General features: G+C 40.0%; 1 protein-coding gene across 2 annotated transcripts in view; it reads right to left on the reverse strand.

Moving 5' to 3' along the window:
• The window catches only part of neurl1b (neuralized E3 ubiquitin protein ligase 1B), a 79,501-nt gene that overhangs the window by 14,217 nt on the left and 46,088 nt on the right, over nucleotides 1-19,196 (reverse strand). The window contains exon 1 of one of the 2 annotated variants that reach the window (XM_023838806.2): nucleotides 16,410-16,959. The exons of the other annotated variant lie outside the window; for it this stretch is intronic. Within the exon in view, the coding sequence (XP_023694574.1) occupies nucleotides 16,410-16,440 (31 nt within the window). The 5' untranslated portion in view covers nucleotides 16,441-16,959. Of the gene's footprint in view, nucleotides 1-16,409; nucleotides 16,960-19,196 lie in introns of those variants that run through there. 2 annotated transcript variants of the gene reach the window in all.

The raw sequence follows: 19,196 nt of genomic DNA on the forward strand, positions 1-19,196 counted from the left end.
TTGCCTAGTTAAGCACACATGGCTGCATTATTGTACAAAGAGCAAATGAAGCAAAACAAAAGTCCCCTCAGCTGAACAAAATATAACCTACATATGCAGTCAGTATGTAACATGCATATTCATGTAATACTTTCTTGTTAGCCAGTACAGTCGTGTGTACATCATCATGACATTTATATTTATGCGACTGGCAGAATGTTGGCATATAATCATATACATGTTATATATGAAAGGTATCAACAGAACATTTACAAATCACTGAGAAATGCACTGACTTAATTATCCTTTAAGAACACTGTGATTACCCAGTACTGTGATTACCCAGTACTCTATGTACCATTCACATTCACTAAAGCGACATGCACATTGCAGCTATATGTATGTGACTGCTTATACATATGTAGACTCATCAGACTGGAGTTTCAGAGGCAGACGTGCAAATTGCAGCCTGAAATGGTTAAATAATGACTGAGAAAAATGGCAACAAAAGCTGCGCAAAGGTTGATAAGACGCTTCAAGAGAATCTTTGCGGATGTGCGCTTATTTATAGAAATGACAAAATCCTTCAGTTACTTAGTTCGCTGTGAAACAGAACATATTGTCTGCGAGCTGCAAGTGAGTGACTATCACAGATAGCAATTTCCTACGATGCTGTATGACCACAGAAAAACAGGATTAAACTGTGAGGCGAACAGTAGGGAGCCATAAACTGCAGCTTAAGTACAGGTCCAACGGCAACAGAAACAAGCGCAGCCAGACCAGCCATCTTAGTAAGTCGGCAGGATATGCACCATCCTTCACGGCACGACGGCTCTGCCGGCGCTGCTTCCAGCAATCTCCCAAGATTACCGTCTCGCTGCAGATACGGCCCGAGCGCGGCTTGGAAGCGTGGACTTCACGCAGACGCATTTCCTGGATGAGGCCGAAGGACGTTTTGTAAGCAGTGAGGAATTGTATTGGAAAGCCTAGTTCATAACCATTAGAAGCTGTGGCGAGCGGTTTTCTCCTGTCTGATACACACCAGATGTCTGTAGTAACACCAGCTCCTTCAAAAGAGCTGCAATAAAAAAAACTACTAATGTTTTTTTCCCCATTTCAATCAGATGTGTGCCTCCATTTAAATAAAAAAAACATAGGGCTTCCTTAATGGCCTCTGGACAAAGGTTGGATAAATAGCACTATTTGTGGTAATAAGACGGGTCAAATGGGTAAAAACTGTGCGGCAGTAATAGTAAACAAAAACATACTACAAAATCAGAGTAATTTTCAGTGTAATTTCAAAAGCAGCATTCATTGCAATGTGTTTAAATCCCAAGCCATTCTGTAACAACAAATGCATGGTACTTACATTGATGTACATGGTAAAATATTTGTAGGTATGAAACAGGTGAATCTCCACTTGAAGAAGACTGTTACGGCAGCACCCCCCTTCAGCACAATCTTTCAAATTTCCTTCTAATTTGTTCCCCTAGTTGGAATGACCATAGATACAAAACATTTATTAATGCCTGGGTGTTTCATTAATAAATATTGCCGGTTTTGCAGTTCTTGTCCTTGCTACAGTCCATATTTGCCGGGCCGTAGCAACACAAATAATGCAGCAGTAGACTCTTACTTAATGTATTAATTAATCAGAAACAAACTTGTAGTTATGTACTGATCTCATGTTCGTTCATCATTAATCATACAGTACTTACTGTATCTGTTTGTTTGTAGCCCCATTTTTTGCTGTGTCTGTTCTGTTTAAGTATTTCCTGGTATGTGTAAACAAAATTGGCCAATAAAACTGATTCTGATTCTGATCAGTCAAAACAGTTCACGTACTTCATGCAGTTACTATATTTGTTCATGATTTGTACTTGAGTAGTGACTGAGTTACTAAGTTACTAGTGGCCCCTCAAGTAAAGTGTTACTGATTATTGATGTCCCTGGTTGATCATGGTGCACTATAGTAGCTTACATAAATAAACACACATAAATTATTGCCAGAAGTATTGTCAGTTGAGGCTCAGTAAATGTTGACAGCTTTTGCTAGTTTGACAGTATTGGGAAAAATCAAATTTAGGCTGCATGGTGATTGATTTATAAAAGATACAGTTCCCAGATGTACAATGTGTCCAGGACTGATCATAATATTATTAATGATAGAAACAGAGGTTGGCACGGTGGCTCAGTGGGTCGTACCATTTCCTCTCAACTGCAGGGTTGGCATGGTGGCTCGTACCGTTTCCTCACCACTGCAGCACTGGGGGTTCGAATGGCGCTATCCATCTCTGGGTGAGGCCCTGCTTACGCTGGGCACTATGCTGAAATGTAACCCAGCATATGTCCTTTGCTGCGTGGAAAGGTTCTGAATGCCCCCCCATAACCCTGCCCAGGAAAAGTGGTTGGAAGATGAATGGACTGAAAAAGCCATTTCAAAACAATGCCCAACAGCAGCACTACCGATCAAAAATATCGCCCGATAGAGATTCTCTGACGCATCACGGCCTCCATAAAGGAAAGGGCCCCAGTCTCTCTGTTGCTGTGGTCGGCTAATTGTGTAAAATGCTACTGTGGTTCTTAGTCAAACAGAGCTGTCCTTTGAGGATAAAGTTCCCGCATTTGATTATGGCCCTGATTTACTGTGCCTGAGTTTCTGCTTGAGTATTACTCAGTAATCTGCTCAGATCTTCGAGGGGAATCACTCAGCTCAATGTACCATAGTACATTTCCCAAATTAGACATTACCCTTAATTACGCACTAAAGAGAAGCACAGCAACGAAAGCCAACATCTGACAAGGCAGACATGTGTACCTTCCCTGTAATCCTGAAAACATCCGTCGACCATGGAAGATCGCTTGATAAAGATGAACGATGGGGCAGTGTAGCCAATAAACATGCTTTGGAACCTCAATTGTCCTTTTGGGTTCCTGTTAGTGGAATTAAGAAATCAGCACCGAATAGCTTATTTCGGGAACTATGAAGACGAATGGGTCCATTTTCAACCCCAAATTGAACCGTGTCTTGCATTCTGATCACTCAAATATCCTAGTCGACCACTGTGAGTAAACTGTGAAGGCTGAGCACGTCTGATCTTTCCTGATTCATATTTTTGCAAACCTGGGATGGGAGGAGGGGGGGTACACCATTCTCTGCAGGAGCATTAAAATCAGTTGACAGAACAGCTATTGCCTTGCTGCAGCCACTCCGGGGGGGCTGGATAAGCCGGACAGGACGACAGGTAAGGCAGCAGCTAACATGACCACACGGCCTGCTGAACAATTCCAGCCGCACTCCTGCTGTCTGCACACTTGTATTTATTGCAATATGTCCGAGACTCAAGCCATTTTAGAACAAGAACATGGCTGCATGTAGAAATACAGCAGAGAGTAGCACTGCAACACTACCGGTGAGTTCTGCTCCAAACCCCCCCCCCCCCTACATCCAGATCAGCCAGCATGAAAACACACGGTTTTTCCCCAAGTGCAATTTTCTGAACTCACATTAAGTCCAAAGCATTATGAAACAGCTCAGCTATCTGTGATTTGTGGATTCTCAGTCCGCACGTTTGTTTGCACTCAGCGTTTGGGCCAAGGTGTGAATGCACTGGAAAAGTATATGGCGACGTACGAAAAGGTGTTTGAAAAGACATGCCTGTCAAAATGACACAATTATGTGTTCTGTGCCTCTCAACCGAAAGTCTTTATTTAACGTTTGTGAGTGTTTTAAGATGGATAGGAGATTTACAATACCATTACAATACCAGTAAGAATCTCATATGCTTATGTTTTTTTCATGGAGCTAAAATTTATGGAGAATTGAAGATTAGGAAATAGAACGGATGTGGGGATGTTCTCTCGGATAAGCGGGAGACAATGGATGGATGGATGGATGGAGGGGATGTTCTCCTTTAATGTCAGCGTGCCAATATCCATGCTGAAGCTCACTTAAAACACATGCACCAGCTCGACTCTCCTTTCCCTTCAAATGCAAAAAGCAGGAGTTCCCTGCCCAATGAGCATTTATATTAATGTACAGACATTTCATGTCACAGATATCCACAGAAACCAAGCAAGGCGAGGCTGGCAAACTCCCCATTCAAGCACATTCAGCAGTCTGTCATTAATTTACCATTTGTTATATTATTGTACTGTAAACTATAATCAGCCCTTTTGCTGCAAATCTTAGCAGGATGGTGCAAATTTCAAAACTGGCAGAAAACCATCTATTTAAACAAACAGATCTGCCAAAATCATTTAAAATTCTATTTTTCACCTTTTAAAATCAATTCGCCACTCAAAATATGTCTAATTTGGACATTTAGAATATATTGCACTGAGGAAAATCTGTGTTACCAGTTGGAAGTATGGTAAACTTTTTGTGGAAGGTCTGTTTATTTATTAAGTAGACGCTTCTGCCCAAAGCAACACTTGGACTTAGCAATTTGAGCTAAGAGCTTTGCTCAAGGGCCGCACAACGAAATCACAGTCAGCCCTGGCATCTGAATGGGCAATCTTCTGATCACAGGCAATGGGTCTTATCCGGTGGAGCCACGCACAGCCAGGCAGAGATGGGCAACCTAGAACAGCCAGTGTTACTGCATTGAATGCCACGCAGAATGTTTGCTGGCAGGTCTGGTACTTTTGATGCATTACCAGCCCACGTTTAACTATTTGTGTTAGAACCTGCAGTGCCCAAGATGCAGAGTGTGCATTTTCTGCCAACAAATGTGCTTAGTTTGCAAGACAAAAGAAAGAAAAGGTTACTGAAAGAACAGGGAAAAGCATATGCATGTCGGTGAGAGATATATTTACAGATCTTGCAGATCTGAAGGTTCTGACTTCACAGGTATGTAAAGGTAGCCTTATTAAGCAACAAATAAATCCCAGCTGGTTACTTAGTTGCTCGTCTTTTTTAAAAGAATTGAGAGTTTACTGAAAATTCCACCGCAACACTGAATCCATTAAACCAATGTTTTTACAGTTCAAAGTAGTACATGTTACATCATAACCGTAAAAAGCATTTCTTAAGCTTGCATTCTTTAATCAGACTATCCAATTCCATTGCTGCAGGTGACACTTGGAAGCCTTTGAAGAACTGGAAGCTTTTAAAATAAAATTAGAAAGTAATGCTTTGAGTAATCTTTTCCACAAACAGTTGGGCCATAGATTAAAGGCCTGAGACACCCTGGAGACTAACGAATGAACACAGAGAAAACGGTGGTAAATAAATTGAGATACTTCAAAAGCAAGGCTGACTTTACTCTAGCAAGCCTCTTGATTTTAAATATACCTTTGATAACATGATAACAACCTTTTAGCAATGTATCAAAATAAAAGAACATAAGATGAAGCAGAAAAGGGTGGATGAAGAAAAGCACACAGCTTTTAAAGGCAACTTAAAATGTTACTCTCCACATATCTTTATTTTTGCATCTTTTTCCACCACATTATGTTATATGAAGAAATTATACTAAAATTAAAAGCCATATCAGACTATTGTTCAACCCCGAGGACAGAGTACAGTTAGCAGCAGGAGTGAACTGGTTTAATATTCATTTAAACATCCCTTATAATCCGTCTTTTGTAATATATGTGTTTGGGCGTGTATATATTAAATAATCCACGTTTGTTCATGTGTGTGTGTGTGTGTGTGCGCGCGTGTGTGGGTTATTTATATACTACATTGTGGGGACCAAACGTCCCCACAATGTGATAAAAACTTATTTCGTCATTGTGGGGACATTTTTTTTTTAATAAAAATCTGTGACTGAAATCAAAAAACCAAAAATGCCAAAAGCCTTGTATTTTGTTTGGTTACTCATGGTCCAAGTTAGGGCTGGGTGGGGGCTATTGGGATTAGAGTTATTGCCATAGAAATGAGTGGGGAGTCCCCATAAAGATATAGATAGCTAATTAATCGCCGTGCTTGTCTTACGTTCTGGGACAGCAGTGCAGGGCTCAGGGTGGCACTTTACGCAACGGCGGTGCCTTATGGCCAAACCCTTCCTTCCTATTGCCGAGACGCCTGAAGGGGTTTGCAGTGCGTCCTGACACCGCTCCGCCCATGGGCCGCACAAGAGGCTTCCCCCGTCTTCCAAATATAGATCCTGCTCCTCCGTGCCGCACGCTGCACCAGCCAGCGAGGAGCAGCAGGCCGAGGGGACGACAGCTGAACCGGCTCTTGAGACCAGGTTCGTCGCCAAAAGCTATCAGAGAACTTCAGCTCCACAAGAGATTTATACATCAGAGTGTATGACGACATCCCATGCTCAGGAGGGGGCTGGGGGGGCATGGGGGGGGCGTTGTACCTGGTATTATTACAACACAGTAACACTGGGCTGAATTTCCAAATCTCCATCTCAGTGATAATTAGCTTTCTCAGATAAGATATACTGTACAGCCACGAAATGGTGGTACAGTGGATTACATTTCAAACTACTGCATGATATCATAATTATCCTGCAGTTTGACTAGACTGCTAATAATAGTTACAACCATCCATTCATGAATCCATTCATCTACCATAGCAGGTTATCTAGGGTCGTATGTGACAGTAAGTTTCTAAAATATAAATGATGGGAAATTGTGCATCTTAAAGAATTTTCTCTGTTTAGCCAAGAGACGGAGCCGGTACTATGCATCGCCTCTTACTCTGATTCAGCTGAATTACCCAATCCGGTCCTCGGGAACCCATAGACAGTTCACGTTTTTGCTGTGTCCCAGCTCCATCCCAGGTGCCTCAGGTGAATAAAAATAGCTACTAACGTTGGGAAAAATCAAGTAATGGTTGTGTCATATGACACTCAATCACTGAGATCAGTCAAAGTCACAAGTCAAAACTAAGGGGTTACTGCATTTTACGTTTGTCACCTAACTGTGTGATGTAAGATAATCTGTAGGCCGCTGACTCTCAATCTGGTCCTCGGAGACCGACAGACAGTCCATGTTTTTGCTCCACCAGGAGCTGGGAGGACCGGACTGGGAAGCACTGCGCTGCACAATCGAGAGAGACATCCCTCAGGGCTTTGTACAGACGACTTCACTTTGCAGGGTTTCGTGTTCATGCCGTCTCCCACCGTGGTGGAGCACTTGGCTCTGCTCCATTTCCCATAATCCTCAGCCCCCACACCTGTAGTCATGTCAGTTAGTCAAGGGAAGGAGGCTGATGTTTGATCTAGGCGTGAGAACAGAAAGTTTTGTTTCTCAAGAAGAGTAAGACAAAAAAAGGCCTTCATAAGACTGGTGAAAAAGAGATAATATCTGATATATACCTACATATCTGTCCTGTCTATTCCTGTTTAATAGAGAATGATTCAATCCAGAAGTATGTTTAGAAATTTACTTTCTTCATTAACTTATAAACTCAGTAATGCCTTGATATTTTTGATGCCTTGATTTTTTTTCTTGTTTAAATTGCTAACCTGATGTACAAATAGAATTCAACCCACAAAACCATAAAGATGGGTTTTAACCCAATTCCTATTTCTCACATTATTCAAATTTTACTAAAGATCATCATAAGATGAAGATCATTCATAAATGAATGCGGCTGATATATATAAATGACTTTTTAATCATTTCACATAGCCATCTACCACTGAATCCGAATGAAGACAATATGTTATTAACAGAAGGGATACGAATCACCAGTGACCTCCCGATACGATATTATCACAATACCTAGGCGCCGATATGATATGTATTGCCATTTTGTTAGTATTGTGATTCTATGAATATCCCGTTTCGATTCTACGATTTTTCCGTTTTTTTCTTTTTTTAGAATTTTCAAACCTTGAACCATGTAAAAAAAAAAAGAGTTTTATTCAATAGCTGCACAGCTGAATTGAACGCGAGTACATGAAACATACTCCAAAGGCAGCAATTAAACAATGCGAAACAACTTCAAATACAACAGTATAAATTTTAACTTAAAATTAGAAGTTAACAAAAAGCTACATTTGCTGCTGACATGCTTCGCCGCTGCCTTGTCTGTCTCAGGATGTCTAGCAATATGTGCCCGTATGTTCATCGTATTCCCACAATACTTAACTTTGCAGGACAAAGTTTGCATGTAGCATGGCTCATGTCCAACTCCTCTTTACCGTTTAAATTTTGATAGCCAAAGTTCCTCCATACATTGGATTTAAACTGTGGAGGAGCAGCACAAATCTCTGCTATGCCGTCCTCCATTCCGATTATTGCTAAACAAAGTTAAAAATATTCCTACTACACCGGATGCTGTGCTGCCTGTCAATGTGAGAATAGTTTAGAGCACGCCACCTGTAGGATTATAGAGGAACTGCAATATGTCGCAACCTCGAATCCAAATATGTATATAAATTATAAATTAATAAAATATTGATTTCAGAGTTAGCGTGGCAATACATGATACAATACAGTACATCTCTGCACAAACGATTTGCAATACATAACTGAATCGATTTCCCCCCTATCTTTAATTAACAGTGAACCCACGCTTACAAAGAAATGCATTTGATCCAACTGATGTTTACAAACTGCCTAAAACGAGCCTATATAAATAAAAAAATCAATTGTGTTTTGTTTTTCACCTCACCTGTGTTTCTCATACAATAAATATTTCAATCACAATAGTCCTTTGTCCACATTAGTGCCTTCTTTCAGTCGTATGCAGCTGATGACGTGTTGCGCTGCTTCCATTACCTGAATCGCAGTGACAACAATTGTAGACTTAAGAAACCATAGTTTCTATTAGACACAAAGCAACCTTTCTTAGGTTAATTTCTGAAGAATCTACAATTTATAACAGGTTTTCGGCAGGTTTCAACAAGTTGAATTTAAGACCTTTTTAAGACTATTCTGAATGCAAGTCGTATTTCAAGTCCATACTGGCAAAAAAGTATGAAGGATATTAAGGAAAATCGCAAAATTACTAGCAAAGTAAATACATTTATTCACACTCAACGTGAACATTCAGCTCTTTGCTTTTTTTAAATTTTGTTTTTTGATGAGAAGAGATACTAGGTTGCCCCAGACTCCACACCGCCACTCACTAACTGGGCGTGCTCCGGTAAAATTCTGGCCAGGCTATAGTTTGCAGTTAGTGGTTAGTAATTATTGGTTCCATGCCGATTTCGTTCTGTAGATTTGTTACACTGCGATTAATAATAATAAAAAAATCTCAAGCGATACTTAAGTTTTACAACTCTATAAAAGTAACATTGACTTCATAACCCAATCAATGTTTAATTCCTGTCGAAATTGTATTTAACATATTTTTAGGCCTAAAATTCAGATTATTTTTTAAGAATTTGTGCAAGTCATTAGGATTGCAGATGGAGCAGCAGATTTTAGTGTCCAGAGGGACAGCATGCATGCATGCAGTCAATACTTTGCCCCCATGGATTATTGGCTGAATTTTTAAAAACAAATAAATAAATAAAGGCTGCACTATGATTTTATTTTTATAACTGTTTTGTAACTGGTGGTCTTCTTGTATTTTTACTGACTTTTTTTTGGGTTTATCAGGATGAAAGTCCTGAGATCCTGAGCTTTAATTTAGCCTCTTTTAATATGAGTAAACAGTAGCAAACCTTTTGCATCCATTCCTATTTGTCATTTATCACATCAAATATAAACACCATCAACATTAATCACATTCCATTAAATTGTGTGTCAGCATATTCAACGCTTGTGGCACAAGTGGCTCAATATCAATGCATAGCAATAGCACATCAAATGAAACATCCGGAATCTTTCGCAAACCTGGAAACTGGAGGTAAAAGTCGAGGTGTTCGCCATGTTCAGGAAAGTGCGAGACACGCAGTCACGTATGTGTTGTAGTAGAACATATGCAGCAAATGTATTGCTTTTGGTGGAAAACGCAATCCCACATTATTCACAACGTTAAAGATATCGAACTGAGGCATAGATGAGACGATTTAAAAAAAAATGTGTTTGCTATCCAATTTTCTATGAATTTTCATGTCGCTGACCCACTTCTGGTTGGTGTGAAAAAGCTCTATTGATTTCCTGTGAAGCAAACTCCAAGTGATCATTATTAAAAGAAATAATAAAGTACAGAAAAAATACAGTGTAAAGAAAATACAGATTTTTTTTTGTTTGATTACAATTTATGATAAAAAAATTTAGAAATTTAGATTTATTTCTGTTACCATTAAGTAGACTGGAATGGTATATTATAAATATATAAATAATTAAAAACAAATTACTGTGTTTAATCTCAATGGCATTTAAAAGGATTTTTACTTTGTAATATAACTATCTCTGTGTCGGATATATATCTTTGCCATACAACTTATCATTAAAGGTTTCACGTTTTTTGTTGAGTGATTTTTCTGATTAGTGATGGTCTCCCCCACAACACGCAGCGACTGTGCCAAGCCAGCAGGTCTGAGGACCAGTGCCCTCCCCCTCTGATGTGTGCTGCCAAGCCGGCTGCTTCCTGGCCCTCTACGTGCTGCAGGCCTCACTAAACTCCTTCACGCCGCTCGCTCACTCCCACCCACCGGCCTACGGACCCCCAGCGACGACAGGGAGAGAAGTACAGCTGTCCGGCCCAGCTGACGAAGCGCAGGCCAGCTCTCTGCACCCCCTGGCCAAAGACAGCCAATGTGGCACTGCAGTGATCTATCTGGTGCCCACATTGTCTCTTTCACCAGTGCGCCAATAAAGACCCTAGACCGTGCCCCAGTGTTTCCTAATCTAATCCTTCGGGACCCGCAGACAGTCCATGTTTTTGCTCCTACTGGGAGCTGAGAGGGAGCAAAAATGTACAAAAAAGCTACAGTAGGAGGGAGCAAAAACATGGACTGTCTGCGGGTCGCCGAGGACCAGTTTGGGAAATACTGCCCTATTGTGCTTCGAAATCCATTTGATTTTGATCTTTGATGCGGCCAACAGCAAATATTTGTCAGTTCTTACTGTAAGTTAATGTTCAAAATGATGCGGTTTCCTGTGATCAATGGATATCTGCACTCACAACACTAGTATCAGAAGAAAAGCTCAGCTACTCAATCCGGAGACAAGCTGAACATATTCGGAGTGTGAAGAATCACGGCTCGAATTCGGACTCGGGTGATGCTGCAGACAGGATGGGGCTGAATTCTAGGACGTTCAAGAATTTCCATTGTTTTTCCTCAAATTAAACGGCTGAGTCATAAAGTATTCAGGTGGCATGAATGTACAGCTGGCAGTGTATAAAAAATGTGTCTGCAAATAATCCATCTGATCCATTTGGGTTCACCTCCCTAGTCACCTCAACAGAACACCTTTCCCCCTGCTTTTCATATTAGCCATTCAACTGAAATCAGAACCTTCCTTACCTAATGGAAACTGTATCAAATACATATATATCAATAAGGTCATTAGTAGGTGTGACTCAGGAACAATGCAAGGCTATACAGGATAATCACGCTGCGATCAGTAAAGTTAATTTTAATCTTAGCTGACATTTTCAGACAGCATACTAACCTAAACATTTCTCAGATTGTGTCTCCATGTGATATCATTAATTTGCCCAAGCATTGCAGACTAATAAATGGATTCGTTTATCCTGTGTAAACAATGCTGGCGAAACGTTCAGATCAGTATGTAGGTCACAGACTGATTTCATTATAAATCAATGAGCGCTAGACAAAGTCTACATGGCATTTTCAATGTAGAAAACACACAATTTGCTATGCTGTAATGGCAGCAAGCACAACTATCTCAGTTTCACCTGCTATTTCAACTTGGATTAGTTTGGGGGTCAGTTCTGGCTTCCAGTAACTTTTTACATTATAAAACCCTTATCTGTAGACTGAGAGAACCTTCCAAAGCAATCCGCTGTATTGTACGTGTGAAAGGGTGTAAATAAAATATGCTATAAAAGTATATTTTTTTGTGAAAGCGGTGAATCAACAACGCAATGAGGTGCAAGGTAAGAGCTAAAAAGTGTTGAGGATCCGAGCTGCGACAGAAGGCGTGAAAATGCTGCCTCTCAGCAAATGTTATAACTGCACTTTGCGGACGACGTGCAGAGCCTACGACAGGACGTTTTGTCAAGCTTAAAAATTTGACGGTGCTGTCAAACAGTATATATATCATTGACTACGAGTTTGACGAATGCTTTCGAAACCCATTTCAAACTCCGCCCAGAGAGTTCTCCCTTTCTCAGTCCTCCGAGGAAGTCACAAGGAAGAAGCTGACAGAATTTTTTCCTGGACAAGAAACTGAGAGTGCATCTTTACTCTAAGGGTGTGGAACATCTCCAAAGGAAAGTGTAAGACAGTGCACTGGAAACCTAGCAATGGTTTCCTGATCAACCAAACACCTTTGGAAGCTTATTTGTGAAACGGCCTGTCAAACTTGAATTTAGTAAATTATATCCCTCCAACGTGTAGTACTTTAGCGTAATGAAAGTTACTGCTTTAGAATGCATAGATATACGCTTGTAAGTGATCATTTTATGTTCATCATCGTCAACAATATCCATAACCTTGGAGCGTAACAATATTCTTGAACAACATTGCCGGTTACAGAAACTGTGGCTCAGAATGTAGTTTTTTAGGGTTAGAAGGCAATGATGTGATGGCAACAAACAAAAAACCACACAAAACTACCATCTGTTTTAAGCTTGACACCAAAACAGCCATAATCACATCCAGGGCTATTTCATGCATTAATTGCAGTTTCATTTTGTTGTATCTCCTGAATTTGCTGATATCGCTGAACTCCAACCCTGAACAGAAATAGCCTAGACAAAAAGGAAATGTCAGGATTTTCCCACATAAAGAGCCAAAAGAAGACTCTTTTTACTTGTGAAAACACAGATCTTAGAGTCACTATAGACATTTATTTATAAATATCAATCTAATATTCCAAAAAAAAAAAATAGTTGCAAAATCCTGGTAACATTGTTGACAAGATACTTGCTCAAAATTACAACTATTCAAATTCTGAGCTCTTTAGCAAACCACCTAATGGGAGATTCGAAGGAAGGCATCTGCTCCATGCTGATTTTAATCATTCTCAGCCACCTCTCTGAGATGGCGCATTATTTCCCCTTAAAACACGAATAACACACACAACAGAACTGTCAGTTTGCAAATACTGCAAGAACGGAAAAGAATTAAAGCTTGAAAATGGCTCAAGAGTCAATCGACACAAATGGCCAAGAACAGGATGAAACTGAGGGTTTCAAGCATAATTGTTTTTGTATCATCATCACATACAATTTGTTTCAATTAAGTATAAAAATGAGGCTTTTAGCCAATGGGCAGTTATCAGAACACATGTGAACTAAGCCATGATGGTAATCAAATACACCCTAACAGCTGGAATCCCACAATTTGTAAGAATCAAAAACAAATTATAATACTGACTTATGTAAGGCAAAGAATCCCCCCAGAATGAGGCCAATTAATTTTTACAACACAAGTAATAAGATTAAATATGCTTTATCTCCAAGGCTTAAATGTGTCCCAGATCTGGTCTCAGGCCACTGCACTAATTGACACTGTTAATTCTAGAAAGAAAGATTTAATGTGTAATAGTCGACATGCCTGTCCTCTTGTGTGATAATAGCTGGGGTCATCATTGTGGGACCTTTTCAGCTGGTGTGATGCCATGATGTGTGATACAGGAGATCCCTCCAAGCATCAGATTTGTATTATAGTACGTTTGAGCAGAGCTTTGTACTTATGTGCCACTGAAGAATTCAGGCAAAAGGAGAATCTAAATGGCTGCACCAATAGCAGCATCTGCTGCTTTGAAGCAACCCAGGCATTTATAAGAAATTGAATAAAAATCTGGTGGATTTGCTGTCTTCTGACACGTAACTGAAAGAAACCATTTGCAGAAATTATTTACATTAATTACAGTGCAATGAAATATGACTATAATATACTTATTCATATACTGTAATTTATATGCTGTGTGGTGGCTTGATTATCAATGTCAGGCACAGAACTGAGGACAGAAAAAAGTGTCTGATAATTGGTTCCACCTCCCAGTGTCACAACCACCTAACCTAACAAATGCTTACTTACAAACAGGTGTGGGATTAATTTGGCACAAACTGAACCAACTGTTTCACAGCAATAGAAATGGAGGTAGCAGAGAATGGATGACTTTTTTTTGCTCACTGAAGAAATGGACGGGTATTAATGGCATTAGAACAGAGACAGCACAGCTAAATATGCATTGCTCATCAACAGGTGTCTTGCATGGATAAATTACATGCATAGAAAGAGAACAGAAAATGCATAGTGAAAATGAACATAAAGAGCATCCTGAAAATATCACCCGAACACCATCCATTTATGAAAACTAAATCTGGCCTATTTGATGTGGAGGTACAGTAAACGCGTCAAAGAAACTAACACAATTATCAAATTAGAGGAAATTCTCCTTTAATTGGAGCAGTCAGGGATCTTCACATGGAAAGTTTAAAGGTAATTCACACTGTTTGCTGCATGCTAAATATGATCTAATGATTCCCAAAACAGGCTTGTTAGCACTCAAAAGCAAAACTTGAGGTAGAAAGAGGGTACTGCATTTATTAGGTCAACTCCCTTACGATGATGAGACTGAAAAAAATGTTCTTCATTGTGCCATCCACCTACAGCATGGCTACATCTGGATTCTGGCCAGAATAGCAAGACATCACCAATCTTCCTTTGTCTTCGCTTAATACCTTCATTTGGCTGCCTTATTTTTCCAAGACAAGCCAAGCAGGAATGCTGAAGCCCCCCAAAAAGTTATTCTAAGGCATCCTATGGGAGTTCATGAGAGTTTGTGAGGAAAACAGAAGTTTGGTCTAGGAACGGAGCCCAAGTTCACGTTCGATATTTCTGACCCTACATGGAATCGGGCTTGCGAGTGTTATATCTTCTGTATTGCAGAACCCTTGATGAGTTCCTTTCATAATTTGTATGATTTTACTATTGATAAACATAGCAATATGAAAGCTATTTGCAAATATAATGAGACCATGACTGACAGAAACTCGGTTTCTCTGACAGCAAATCTCTGCTTGATTCCTTGTTACCTTATAACACTTGGCTGTGGACAAAAGGAAAAACTAGTCATTTCACATATCGCTCTAAAAAATGATAAAAATTTCCATTACCACAATAGCAACTATTATTGTACAATAGCATTAAGTTTGGCCTACAATTCTAGAATATGCAGAAGAGTCTTTAATAAACATACAATAATCAATATTCCAGGGAAATATTCAATACCTACTAAACTGGCTTACAGACTTATATGTGATGACCATATAGATATATTTCAGGTTTCTTTCATTAACTCTAAGTGTAAATATTACATGTATATACTGTATGTATATATACTGAAAAGACAGACAACAAGCCTAGAGTCTAATCCTCTCAAAAACATTCACTGATTTCAATGTGAATTACTACGTGAATTACTACGTCCCCGTTCATTCAGACTGCTTATCCTGGACAAGGTTGCAGGGCTCTGGAGGTCGGCATAACGAGCAGAGTCCACAAGACAGGGGTGCAGCCTGAATGGGACTGCAGCCAGCTGCAGGGCCCAAACTCTCAGTACTGGGGGGCCAATTAACCTAACTGCAGGAGTAACCAGAGGAAACCCACATGCCACTGGCAGAACATGAAGACTCTAAATACAAAGAGCAGGAACAGCATTCGAGTCCAAGCAGAGGTGCAGGGGACTACAGGACCCTATTTCATAAGGCATATAACAGTCACATAGAATAAATACGCAGTACTTAATATACGAGCATCAAAATTCTTTAGAATAAATACGTAATAACGTAGCAATGTCTTTATATATGCTACTGAATTAAATCATACTCCGGGACTAAAATTAACTTAGAAACCCAACTTGAATAATTAGAAGACTAATAAAATATTCCAAAACCAACATAGATATAAATACCTTATTGAGGTATTTATTGCTGAATCTCATATTAATCACACTAACAAAATAATTCGTACCTGATTCTCGTTAGATTTCATGTCTGGCGTAAATCGCGAAACGCGTCCTGCGAATATACTATAAAATAGCCTAAACATTATTCGTATGATTAAAAACGCGTGAAACAGGTAGCCTACCTTAAACAAATTAGATTCCCCCCCATGCAAATGCTGAACTATCCGAACGAGACCAAGGCTACCTTAAGGTTATTTAAAGTTTAAACATAAATTAATAAACAGCAACGAAAATCTGTATTTAAAACTAGGACAAGCCATCGGAAATTCGACTGCCGTGGTTTACAGCTCCCACGCAAAGCGGCAACGACCGGGGATTTAATGAAAAGGTTTAAGTCATAAAAAAGGACTATCCACCTTTATCAAAATTAATCATGCACTACAGAAATAAACACCGATTTGCACATATAGATCATGCACATATTATTATGTCGGCTGTCTGAGCGGCACGTTAGAACGTACCTATAAGTGGTTTCGGTGTAGTATTCCCCATTATTTCCAGTATATCGTCTTCCCCGATGACATGTGAATTCCAAATGCAAAACCTTGCCCTCGTTCCATTTATTATATCTCGGCGTCTTGCATTGATAGATGTCGCTTCGCGTCCAGCTGATGTCGCGACTCCGTTAGCGCAGAATATTTCCGAACTATAGGGATCGGAGCGCTTATCTCATCCCTGGCCGATCTGCGGCAGCGCTTCACCCTCACTGGTATAGAGCCACCCCCCCGCTGGAGTATCTTCTGGCTCGTTAAAGACACAGCATGCCGTCAGTCTTTTAACGAGCATTACTTCCAGCGCATCACTGACCCGCATTCAGAAATCAAAGATTAACGCGCAAAGTTTTTGTTTTTTTCTTTTAAATCACGCGTGTATGTCAGATTACTGCAAATTCGGTCCTGAAGATTTACAAAAATATAGATATAGGTCACTGCTACCTCAAGAAGTTGCTAACTTTGCTCTAGTTTCAGCTGAAACTAAGCATTTCTACGAAGCAGCATAAGATGACACATATCTGTTTGTCCTCTGGGCATGAGACTGGCGTAGTGACGTTTCAGGAAAGTTACACCACGCCACGGTACTTTCTGTTCAATGTAGTTCCTCTACATCAGCTAGAACTTTGTTCACATGGCTTATCTGCTTTTTTCAGTCCCCTCTAAACAAATGAAAAAGTCTAAATAAAAACACAGGAAGTACGGCTTATTTTGTTTAAAAAAAAAAAAAAAAAAAGAAAGAATCAGACATACTTTTTCAGATTTTTGCCCCTTGGGGAAGATGACTTTACATCCTTGCTTGTGCAGCTATGGATGCTGGTACGACACACAAAATCTCAAACTAGACTTGGCTAAATGATGGGCAGAAAGGGAGGGGTGACTCACTAGTGAACATACCCGGTATACCCCCCATTTACAGGACTGGAGCCGCTGTCCATTGCTTCAGGGAACAGGTATGATTTTAAAAAGTGGCTTGCAGGCTCTGGCTGGAGAGGCCCCAGGCCTGGGGAGGCCATCCGGCTCCCCTGTGCACTGCTTTAGCAGCCTTGACCACTGGGATTCCCCCAAGCTGTTTCCTGCCTTGTGAACTGCACGCGTGCCTGAGGAAACTTGGCGGAATGTGCCGGTCAAGACCACTGCCAGTAACGAGCCGTGTCTCTGGGGTTGATGACCTAAATGCCCAGCGAGATGCTTTGGCAGGCAGACGATGACCTTTCTCGGTCAGCATTCCATTGTCTCTCTCCTGCACGTGTCATTCCTGTGTGGTAAAACACGAGCACATGTCACACTGGATGTTTAAGACTTTGTAGTCACGGTTTATCAATAAGGCCCAACAAGTAAGAGCACGGTGCAGCTTTGCGGGGAACAGAAACGGGTGCACAGAATAGTGCCCCATGAAGGCAGGTAGAAGAAGTTTGTCAAAAGCCAACGACAAGCTGTATGAAAGTAAAATATGAACCCAAGTAGCCTCTGTAAAGCATGAGTCATAAGAGGAGCTGACAGACGCAGTGAAAAAACGGCATCTGGTACTCTGTAATCCTGCAAGAAAATTCCCTAGATAAAAATTAACGCATTGTCAGGCATCGGCAGAAACCTTTCAGTTTTACTTTTATTCTTTATTTGATGCACAGGAAATTATAATAACCACGCGATCCCTACCAAAGAAAAGATAATGACAGCATTCTACCTAAGATTGTCAGGGCTTTTACTGTACAACACTTTCATAGCGGATGGATTCTTAGCTCTTGTGTGAACCAGCAAATGACCATTACAGCTTAGCTTATGATTTTCATTTTTCAGAAACAAAGCAAACAACATCTCAGTATTATCTAGCTGTACAGAACAACGCCCCAGGATGCATGAAGTGGCACACTTGCAATGTTTAATCCTTTCTGATCCTACAACACCTTTATTCTTAATTTCTTTCTATTCTTTTATACTGGAACATTGCAGATGTTATTAAAATCAGCAGAACAAATAAGCTGATCCTCAGTACTTCATACAGAGTGTTCAAAGAGATGTTTGTTCTGTTTGTGTCCTTTAAGAATTCTGCCAAAACTCAACTTTATCCAAATACACTCTTGTTTTCAGTAATTTTATATAGAATCTGTGTTAGAGCTAAACAGAAAGGAAGACAATGTTCTGGGATTTAAAGCTGGAAAAGGTGCTGAGTTTTAATGGATGTACTTAAGTACGGGATTCAATATATTTGGATGTTTATGGATAATTATATATAGTCAAAAGGTTATTAATTCAGAAGAAGCTTTCAAAAACCAGTTTAGTTGTCAGCAAATTAAAAATTTCAAAATTGAAATGGCTTAATATTTAAACATTAAAAACAAGAAATACAAGAACACAACTGAGCTCAATGGATCAGAGTAACTTAAATTCTGTGTGACAATGACTTTAGACAAAGGCGATGATCCCTCCTTGCTTAAGTCAGCAATTTCACAATACAGTTCAACGCGGGTTGCTTGTGTATTCAAGGTTTGACTACAAATGATCAGCATCTACTCTGCTTTTTCATTTGGCCATTGTGTGCTTGGACGACACTGACAGAAAAAAGTACCAATTTGTACCTCTGAGGTTACAGTTACTTGTCACTGGGGCTGAATCCTCAAGGGTCCTACTGATTGTACCCCAGCTGTGCAGCATCATCTCAGCTTCAGAACCTCTGAGAATCATTTCCAGTCTTCATGAAGGATTTGTTCCTCACCTCTTCAAATCACACCTCAGCCATGAACTCCTGACCGCAAT

Source organism: Paramormyrops kingsleyae, chromosome 10 (genome assembly GCF_048594095.1).
Source record: "Paramormyrops kingsleyae isolate MSU_618 chromosome 10, PKINGS_0.4, whole genome shotgun sequence".
Lineage (NCBI taxonomy): Eukaryota > Metazoa > Chordata > Actinopteri > Osteoglossiformes > Mormyridae > Paramormyrops > Paramormyrops kingsleyae.